The sequence below is a fragment of the Nicotiana tomentosiformis genome, chromosome 4 (assembly GCF_000390325.3).
Source record: "Nicotiana tomentosiformis chromosome 4, ASM39032v3, whole genome shotgun sequence".
NCBI classification, from domain to species: Eukaryota; Viridiplantae; Streptophyta; class Magnoliopsida; order Solanales; family Solanaceae; genus Nicotiana; species Nicotiana tomentosiformis.
Window position 1 is genome coordinate 57,270,473 of NC_090815.1, and position 11,374 is coordinate 57,281,846.

At 41.6% G+C, this 11,374-nt stretch overlaps 1 protein-coding gene across 1 annotated transcript; it reads right to left on the bottom strand.

Annotated features, from left to right (window-relative positions):
- Positions 1 to 5,673: 5,673 nt before the first annotated feature.
- On the bottom strand, positions 5,674 to 7,822 carry LOC138909733 (uncharacterized). The gene is made up of 3 exons (XM_070200946.1): positions 7,582 to 7,822; positions 6,274 to 6,641; positions 5,674 to 6,015 (listed from the first exon to the last, which is right to left on the bottom strand). Exons 1-3 carry the CDS (start codon positions 7,820 to 7,822, stop codon positions 5,674 to 5,676), a joined length of 951 nt encoding a protein of 316 aa, XP_070057047.1.
- Between the last annotated feature and the right edge of the window lie 3,552 nt (positions 7,823 to 11,374).

An 11,374-nucleotide genomic window follows, 5' to 3' on the forward strand; every position in this document is an offset into this window, starting at 1 on the left:
TTTTCTTTTATCATGTGTTATTATTGATTATTGGTGTTGGACATTGACCTTCTTCCGAGCTCTCACTACTTTCAGCCCGAGGTTAGGTTTGTTACTTATTGAGTACATGGGCTCGGTTGTACTCATATTACACTCTACACTTTATGTTTAGATCCAGGTACTACCGAGAGAGGTGATTGCTAGAGTTCGCATCAGATCTAGCCTGTGGAGACTATGAGGTAGTTGTTATGTCGTTTGCATGCCTTGAAGTTCTCTTTTGTTTATTTATGTTATCATTGTTCTATCATTCAGACAGTTCTATATTGAGGGTTTGACTCTGTATTATAAGATTTTGTAGTACTCATGTACTCATTATGTCACGTCCCAAAACCGTGGAGCACGACCAGCGCTCAACCGAGTGAACCCGACCGAGCAAGCCTGTTAGATTTTTTCTACCCAAACTCATTCATGAATAAAGAGAATATGTGTTCCTTAATTAAACAAAAAAGTGGTCGTGTCTGCAATTACCAATTTCTTACCAAAAGTGGACAAGTAATACAACTACAACAAAGCATAGTTTGTCTTTTCCAGTACCAATACACAACCCACACTATGTCTACGGAGCCTCTATAGATAAAGAAGAGTACAATGATAATGCTGGCAACAAGGCCCCGGCTATACCTCAACCATAATACATAAAGAACAAAAGATACATGACCCCGGGATGAAGTGGGGCTCACCAAGTCAGCTGGGAAGAAGGTGTACTGTTATCACTGATCAATGTCTCCTGCTGTGGAACCACCTGCATCTATTTAAAGATGCAGCGCCCCCGGCAAAAGGGACGTTAGTACCATCGAATAGTACTAGTATGAAAACTAAACACCAATTTAAGAATTTAGAAATACAAGATAATTATGATGAACCAGTGCGGCAATAGAATAATATAGATAACCGTCTCAACCATAGCAAGCTTATTAAAAGCTATCAACAACATTTATAGAATTTAAGATGAGATCCTCTATAACCATCTTTACACAAAGTGGCCCCGCCGCCTTACCCGATGCATGCAGGTGGAGGTGTACGTACAATACCACAACTCAAATCAAGCGGCCCTGCCGCTTCACCTCAATGTACGCTGGTGGATGTATAACTACAGTACCAAGAACCTACACAAAGCGGCTATGCCGCCTCACCCCAATGTATGCGGGTGGAAATGCATCAACGATGCCAATACCAACATAAAGCGGCTATGTTGCCTCACCCCAATTTATGCGAGTGTTGGTGCCACAACAATACCAAAACTATACACAAAGCGGTCATACCGCTTCACCCTAATGTAAGTGGGTGGAGGTGCAGTCCCACAATACCATAATCCCTACACAAACCGGTCATGCCGCCTTACCCCAATATATATGCGGGTGGAGGTGTATCACAATCACAATTTCTACACAACATGGCATAATAACTTTCACATAAATCACGACTAGAAATTATAACATGTGGATACATAATCCATAGTTTGGGACACATCCTCAATTTATAATACAATATGATAAGAGCATTTGAAACACAAATTGAACATATATCTTCATCACAGAACTTATCGAAATACTCCATTTATAATCAACATCTCGAACTTACAAGGATATTGGGAATTCCAATTCTTAAAGAAGAGTTTAGCCAACATACCTCACTTGAGCTTCCTTACACTCTAAATGTTCCGGAATTCTTAGCAACTTCAATCTATTTTTGAAATATAACAAATTGAACCAAAATTAGGAAGATGATCATGTTTCTAGCTCATTTGAGCATTTTATCAAACACAAGGTGTGGATAAGGTTTCAAGGTCCTTTTATGGAGGATTCCATCATCCCACAACCCAATCTTTACCATGCTTAGTTCAACAATCTTCCTACACCCCTTGATATCACATGCATGTAAATAAACAGCCCTACTGCCCAGAAATTACCTTGCTAATTATCCAATTCTACACAAAATTCAAAAGTGAGGGTTAGGGGGTAGAATCTTACCTCTAGGATGAAGACCTAGTGAGTTTTCCCTTCTTAATCTTCCAAAACTTGGGCAAGAATTGAAGGACAATTATTGGAGAACACCTTCTCACTCTAAGGCACCCTCTCTCACTCTAAAATGTCAGATAATAGCTAAAAAATGACCCAAAGAGTGTATTTAACGAAATAGGGTCGGGTTTTAAAAACCCAAAAATGAAGCTCCGGAACAAGGTATGCGATCGCATAACTGATATGCGGACCGCATATCGGTCGCATAGTTGGTTACAAAATAGCCAAAAGAATTGTCTGTGTATGCGGTCACTATGCGGTCCGTATAACCGTTATGCGGTCGCATAATGCACCGCATAACAGTTATGCGGTCGCATAGTCGACCGCATAATTGCTTCCAATTGGCCCAATTAACTGCCTCACTCTGCGTCCATTATGCGGTGTGCAGAGTGATTCTGTGGTCGTATAATGGACCGCAGAAATGTACTTTTCTGCTAAAAATATTTCTTTACTTTCCGGTGCATTGTTCAATCCAAAAAGAATTTCTACAATCCTCAAACATGTAAGCCTAGTCCGACACCATGAAACATTATTTTCTTTGCAAAATTTTCCGGGCTTACCACTTAAGTACTTCGAAATTTTTTGGGGTGTTACGTTCTCCCCCGCTTAGGATCATTCGTCCTCGAATGAGGGTAAAAATCCGTCATTAGCATCTTATGCAACTTAGATTGTTTTATACCACAAGCTAGCAATCCCAAATTCGACTAACTCCCTAAATTTTCAAAAATTTTGCTAGAGTTTCCTTTGTAATTAGGCCTATCCACCTGTTAGAGAGGCCCAGAAACACAACCTAACAACATATACATATTCCAATGACATAACATAATACAAAACAACACCAACTGTAGCCTCATCATCAATATATTTCCAGAAAGGAACACCCTTAACACCTAATGTACAAGTCATATATATTTCATAGGAATATCCCTTAGCATTTTCATAAGGCACAACTCATAATTACATGGTTATTCAAATAAATAAGGATATTTTTTCTTCATTTCTTCTTCGGCCTCCCAAGTAGCCTCTTCAACCTGTTGGTTTCGCCATAGCACTTTCACGGATGCATTTTCTTTGTTTCTCAACTTTCGGACTTGCCGATCGTTAATAGAAACTAGAATCTCTTCATAAGTCAATTCTTCATTTACCTCAATAGTCTCAACCGGAACAATGACTGTCGGGTCTCCAACTACTTCCTTTAACATACACACATGAAACACCGAGTGTACTAATGACATCTCAGGGGGTAGCTCAAGCTTGTATGCTACCTCACCAATCCTCTGAATGATTTTGTACGGTCCGATATACCTCGGACTCAATTTCCCTTTCTTACCAAATCGCATTACACCCTTCATGGAGGAAACTTTCAAAAAATAACCAATCATCTTCTTTGAATTCCAAATCTCTACGACGAACATCCGAATAGGATTTCTAACCACTCTGAGCTGTCTTCAATCGCTCCTTAATGATTTTAACTTTTTCCATAGCCTGATGCACGAGGTCCGGCCCTATCAACTATGCTTCCCCAATTTCGAACCAACCAATGGGCGATCTACATCTCCTACCATATAAAACCTCGAACGGTGCCATTTGAATGCTAGCATTATAGCTATTGTTATATGCAAATTCTATAAGTGGTAAATGATCATCCCAGCTACCTTTGAAGTCTATAACACAAGCGCGCAACATATCCTCAAGCGTCTGAATAGTCCACTCTGCCTGCCCGTCAGTCTGCGGGTGAAAGGTTGTACTAAGATTCACTTGAGTACCCAAACCTTGCTGAAATTTCTTCCAAAAATTAGCAGTGAATTGTGCCCCCTGATCAAAAATGATAGAAACTGGGGTGCCATGCAATCTGACTATTTCTTTAATATACAACTGAGTATACTGCTCCACTGTGTCAGTAGACTTAACTGGCAAAAAGTGTACTGATTTAGTGAGTCGATCCACAGTCATCCAAATTGAGTCAAACTTGCACGGAGCGCGCGATAATCCTACCACAAAGTCCATATTAATCATTTCCCATTTCCACATTGGAATTTCTATGTTCTGTGCAAACCCACCAGGCCTTTGGTGTTCGGCCTTTACTTGCTAACAGTTCGGACATCTTGCTACAAAGTCCGCCACATTCCTCTTTATATCATTCCACCAATAGACTTTCTTAAGATCATGATACATTTTTGTATAACCTGGGTGCACAGAATACCTAGAAGTGTGAGCTTCAGCCAAAATTCTTTCACGGAGACCATCCACATTTGGAACACAGAGTCACCCTTGGTAGCTTAGTGTACCATCATCCATGCCAAGAGAAAAGGCCATGGTCTTATGTTTATGAATCCCCTCTTTCAACTGCACCAACAATCCTCGTTGTATTGCTTCTCTTTGACTTCCACAACAAGCGATGATTCAGCATTATTTTGCACAATTACCCCTCCTTCACTAGAGTCCGCAAGACGAGCTCCCAAACTAGCCAATCGGTGAACTTCCTTGGCTAATGGCCTCTGATATGCCTCCAAGTGAGCCAAACTACCCATAGATTTCCGGCTAAGAGCATCCGCCACAACATTAGCCTTCCCCGGATGGTATAAAATATCAATGTCATAATCCTTGAATAATTCAGGCCATCTTCTCTGCCTCAGATTCAATTCCTTCTGTTTGAAAATATATTGAAGGCTCTTATGATCTGTGAATATATCCACATGGACCCCATTAAAATAATGACGCCAAATTTTCAATGAAAATACCACCGCCGCAAGTTCTAAATTATGTGTTGGATAATTCTTTTCATGATTCTTTAGTTGCCTAGAAGCATAAGCTATCAGCTTCCCATGTTGCATTAATACACATCCAAGCCCGATTCTTGAAGCATCATAATATACCACAAATCCATCTATACCCTCCGGTAGAATCAACATTGGCGCCATAGTCAGTCTTGCTTTCAATTCCTGGAAACTCTTTTCACAAGCATCTGACCATTGGAACTTAATTGCCTTCTGCGTCAGTTTAGTCAATGGAGAGGCAAGAGTAGAAAACCCCTCCACAAACTTTCTGTAATATCTAGCTAAGCCTAAGAAACTGCGAATCTCTGTTGGAGTTGTAGGCCTCGGCCAATTCTTCACCGCTGAAATTTTTTGAGGATCAACCTTAATTCCCTCACTAGAAACTACATGACCCAAGAATATGACTGATTCAAGCCAAAATTCACACTTTGAAAACTTTGCATATAACTTGTGCTGATGCAGGGTTTGCAGAACTACCCTGAGATGATCCGCATGGTCTTCTCGACTTCGTGAATATACAAAAATATCGTCAATAAACACTATCACAAAAGAGTTGAGGAATGGCTTGAAAACGCAATTCATAAGATCCATGAAGGCTGCTGGGGAATTTGTTACCCTAAAAGACATCACCAGAAATTCAAAATGCCCATACCAGGTTCTAAAAGCTATTTTCGGAATATCCCGCTCCCTGATCTTCATTTGGTGATACCCGGATCTTAAATCAATCTTGGAGAAGTACCTAGCACCTTGCAATTGATCAAACAAATCATATATCCTTGGTAGTGGGTACTTATTCTTGATTATGACCTTATTAAGTTGCCGATAGTCAATACACATTCTCAGTGACACTCCTTCTTTCTTATAAAAAGGACCGGTGCGCCCCAAGGCGACACACTTGGCCGGATAAAACCCTTTTCTAATAAATCTCTCAATTGCTCCTTTAGCTCCTTCAATTTTGCCGGTGCCATTTTGTAGGGTGGAATAGATATAGGATGTGTGTCTGGTATCACATCAATCCCAAAATCAGTCTCCTTGTCTGGTGGGATCCCAGGGAGTTCATCCGGAAAGACTCCTGGAAATTCATTCACAATAAGCACGGACTTAAGTGTAGGTGCCTCACCATCGGTGTTTATAACCCGGACCAAATGGTAAATACATCCCTTGTTTATCATCTTTGTGGCCTTAAGGTAGGAAATAAACTTACCCTTTGGCACTACATCATCACCCTTCCACTCAATAACTGGCTCATTTGGAAATTCGAGCCTAACAGTCCTGGTTCGTCAATCAAGCTTGGAAAAACAAGAATAAAGCCAATCCATCCCCATTATCACATCAAAATCGACCATTCTCAATTCAATAAGATCGGCCACGGTGTCTCGACCATGCAATGTGACAACACAATCCCTATAAACCCGCACGGCCAAAATAGACTCACTAACCAGAGTAGATACAGAGAACGGCTCATAAAGCTGTTTTGGTTCAATCCCAAATTCCATAGCAACATAAGGAGTGACATATGACAAAGTGGAACCGGGATCAATAAGAGCATATACATCATGAGATTGGACAGTCAATATACCTATGACAACATCTGGAGAAGCCTCTGATTCCTGACGTCTCCGCATAGTATAAAATCTGCTGGGTCCTCCCAAATTTTGTGCACCACCTCTAGCTGCACCACGCCCTACGGGTGCTGGGGTGCCTCGAGCTGGAGGTGCTATGGATGTAGTAGCTACAGAATTAGCTGGTTGTGCCGCGCCTCTGCCCACATTTCGGCGGGACGAGCAGTATCTCTCTGAATGTGACCCTGCCAACCACACCCATAGCATACTGGTAGGTCCATGAAACAGGACCCAAAGTGCATCCTCCCACACTTAGGGCATGGAAGCCTCCTCTGCTGAAACCTTTTGTCAGGCCGACCCTGCTAGTGGGGTCCTATGTCGCCCTGACTGGGTCCAGATGACTATGCACCCATTGAAGACTGGGCGAATGATTGGGATGGTCCTGATGACCCTCCCCTGAATGCCGACCTACCACCACCACCACCGGAAGAACCACCAAAATTGCCCGCGGACCGGGCCTTGCTGCTACTCTGACGCTCCATTATGTTCTTCAATTTGCGGGTCTCTGTGGCTTGAGAAAATGCCACCATCTTACCATAGTTCGTATCAGAATTTAAGGCAGCTGTAGAGGCCTCATTTATAACCAAGGGGCTAATGCCCTATACAAACCGGCGCACTCGGGCAACATGTGAATAGCATACTTGGACAGGCGCGCAAACTCCATATGGTACTCCCACACATTCATACTACCCTGCTTCAGGCTTTCAAACTTAGCGGCACGAGCTCCCTTAGTTTTGGAAGGCAAGAAATAATCCATAAAGTCATCTGTGAACTCACCCCACCTTGTTGGAGGGCTTCCCTCCTCACGGGATTCCTCCCATAACTCAAACCAAGAATAGGCCACCCCTTTCAGGCGGTAGGAGGCCAACTTTACTCCCTCCGTCTCTGTAGCATGCATAACCCGGAGAGTTTTGTGCATGTCATCAATGAAGTCCTGGGGGTCCTCCTCGAGATCAGTACCCGTAAACATTGGAGGATCTAACTGAAGAAACCTGTTCACCCTGGAACTAGCAGATTCTCCTGGATGACTGGAAGAAGTAGGCCTAACACTCGATCTCTGGGCCTGAGAAGCCACTAACTGTGTCAACATTTATATGGCTCCCCTAATATTAATATTAGACACACCAAAATCGGAAGGTGGAGCTGGAGGTGGAACTAGAATATCAGTTGGAGGAGCCGTTGCACCTTCTGTAGGAGTAGGGACAGGTGCGGCCTGATCAGTTGTAGTAGAGCCAGGCATTGTAGTAGCTGGAGGAATATTCTCACTACTCGGGTGCTCACCCGCATCATCAACTATAGGATTAACTGTCACTCCTGGGGTGACATTGGCTCTTTGGCCGGTTCTTGCCTTCTTCTTAGGTGCCATGTACTGAAAATTAGAGCAACGCAGGAGTTAAAGGAGGAACAATCTTACAACCGGCTTTATCGCATGATCAAGAACATGAAAGAAAGGTATTATTCCTAAATGCCCAAGTAGCATCCTAATTATAGATGTGGTCGACAACACACTGATAATAAGGACTCTACTTGACACGGCTCCGAGATATCCTAGGACACTTTAAAACCTTAGGCTCTGATACCAAGTTTGTCACGCCAGAAAACTGTGGAGCGCGACCGACGCTCAACCGAGTGAACCCGACCGAGCAAGCCTGTTAGATTTCTTCTACCCAAACTCATTCATGAATAAAGAGAATATATGTGTTCCTTAATTAAACAATAAAGTGGTCGTGTCTGCAATTACCAATTTCTTACCATAAGTTTCACCATTTTTAAAGTCTCAAATGGACAAGTAATACAACCACAACATAGCATAGTTTGTCTTTTCCAGTACCAATACATAACCCACACTATGTCTACGGAGCCTCTATAGATAAGAAAGAGTACAATGATAATGCCGGCAACAAGGACCCGGCTATACCTCAACCAAAATACATAAAGAACAAAAGATACATGACCCGGGATGAAGTGGGGCTCACCAAGTCATCTAGGAAGAAGGTGTACTGCTATCACTGATCAATGTCTCCTGCTGTGGAACCACCTGCATCTATTTAAAGATGCAGCGCCCCCGACAAAAGGGACGTTAGTACCGTCGAATAATACTAGTATGAAAACTAAACACCAATTTAAGAATTTAGAAATGCAAGATAATTATGATGAACCAGTGCGGCAATAGAATAATATAGATAACCGTCTCAACCATAGCAAGCTTATTAAAAGCTATCAACAACATTAATAGGATTTAAGATGAGATCCTCTATAACCATTTTTACACAAAGCGGCCCCGCCGCCTCACCCGATGTATTCAAGTGGAGGTGTACGTACAATACAACAACTCAAATCAAGCGGCCCTGCCGCTTTACCTCAATGTACGTGGGTGGATGTATAACCACAGTACCAAGAACCTACAAAAAGTGGCTATGCCACCTCACCCCAATGTATGCGGGTGATGGTGCCACAACAATACCAAAACTATACACAAAGCGGTCGTACCGCCTCACCCCAATGTAAGCGGGTGGAGGTGCAGTCCCACAATACCATAATCCCTACACAAAGCGGTCATGTCACCTTACCCCAATATATATACGGGTGGAGGTGGATCACAATCACAATCTCTACACAACATGGCATAATAACTTTCACATAAATCATAATTAGAAATTATAACATGTGGATACATAATCCATAGTTTGGGACACATCCTCAATTTATAATGCAATATGATAAGAGCATTTGAAATACAAATTGAACATATATCTTCATCACAGAACTTATCGGAATACTCCATTTATAATCAACATCTCGGACTTACAAGGATATTGGGAATTCCAATTCTTAAAGAAGAGTTTAGCCAACATACCTCACTTGAGCTTCCTTACACTCTAAATGTTCCGGAATTCTTAGCAACTTCAATCTATTTTAGAAATATAACAAATTGAACCAAAATTAGGAAGATGATCATGTTTCTAGCTCATTTGAGTTTTTTATCAAACACAAGGTGTGCATAAGGTTTCAAGGTCCTTTTATGGAGGATTCCATCATCCCACAACCCAATCTTTACCATGCTTAGTACAACAATCTTTCTTGTAACACCCCATAAAATTTTGAAGTACTTAAGCGCTATTAAGAAACTTGATGTGCGCTAATTATATTATTTTGTGTGCAGACGAGAACTATTAATGGGATGGATATCAATTGGATAGGATAATAAGTGTATGAGTCATATTATAAGTGATGTGGGGTCTAGGGAGAGCCTAAGTCCAAGTCAAGTTGGTAATTTCATGATAGACTAAAGTTATATATATATATATATATATATATATATATATATATATATATATATATAAGGAGTTAGGTGATTTATGACGTATAACATTAAAGGTTTTTGAGTCTAGTTTCAAATGCTTCAAACCGTTTGTCATTTGGACATTCCTACAAGAAGTTATGACCAAATTACCAAAGGCTAGCGGAGGAGCCTGCGGATGCGAAGCATCGGAGGCCGCGTCCGAAAGAGAGGCTGGCAGTGAAGTGCTGCCATAGCATCAGGGTCCGCATCCGAGCTTCAAAGAGGAGTGAAGTGGGGATGCGAAGCATCCAGGGCCGCATCCGAAACCCAAAAATCTGGGCCTATAAATACAAGGTTGGGGAATGGGGATATTTTGAGTATTTGGGGGTTAGGGTTCTTGAGGTGAAGGGACGATTTTGAGCTCAAATCAAGTCCAATCAACCAAGGTGAGTTGTTAATGATGCTTCAAGAACACAAAAATCACTAAAGTTGTGATTTTTCAAGATTGATCGACTAGAGGTAATTCCAATGCTTCAAACTCATTTATTATTAGTAGTTAGAAGTATTTGAAGCAATTGTTACAAGTTTTAATGGTTAAAAGATTGGATTATAAAACTCTAGTTCATGTCATGAATAGTACTTTTGAGAAAGCAAGAGAGAAGGTGAATGGTAATCTTTGCGATGAAATTTATGAATATATTGAACCTATGGGATTTGTTACTAAAATTGGTCTCATTGGATGTTGTTATTGTAGATTGAAGTTGATTAGTGTAGTGCATCATTGTAGTATCATTAAGGGAAGAATTTGAGGTATGCTGGCTAAACTCTTCTTTAAGAATTGGAATTCCCAATATCCTTGTAAGTCCGAGATGTTGATTATAAATGGAGTATTCCGATAAGTTCTGTGATGAAGATATATGTTCAATTCATGTTTCAAATGCTCTTATCATATTGCACTATAAATTGAGGATGTGTCCTAAACTATGGAATGTGTATCCACATGTTATAATTTCAAGTCGTGACTTATGTGAAAGTTATTATGCCAAGTTGTGTAGACATTGTGATTTTGATACACCTCCACCCGCATATATTGGGGTGAGGCGGCATGACTACTTTGTGTAGGGATTATGGTATTGTGGGACTGAACCTCCACCCGCTTATATTGGGGTGAGGCGGTACGACCGCTTTGTGTATAGTTTTGGTATTGTTGTGGCACCACCACCCGCATACATTGGGGTGAGGCGGCATAGCCGCTTTGTGTTGGTATTCGTATCGTTGATGCATTTCCACCCGCATATATTAGGGTAAGGCGGCATAGTCGCTTTGTGTTGGTATTGGTATCGTTAATGCATTTCCACCCGCATACATTGGGGTGAGGCGGCATAGCCACTTTGTGTTTGTATTGGTATCGTTGATGCATTTCCACCCGCATACATTGGGGTGAGGCGGCATAGCTGTTTTGTGTAGGTTCTTGGTACTGTGGTTATATATCCACCCGCATACATTGGGGTGAGGCGGCAAGACCTCTTGATTAGAGTTGTGGTATTGTACGTACACCTCCACCTACATACATCGGGTTAGGCGGCGGGGCTGCTTTGTGTGAAGATGGTTACATAGTATCTCATCTTAAATCCT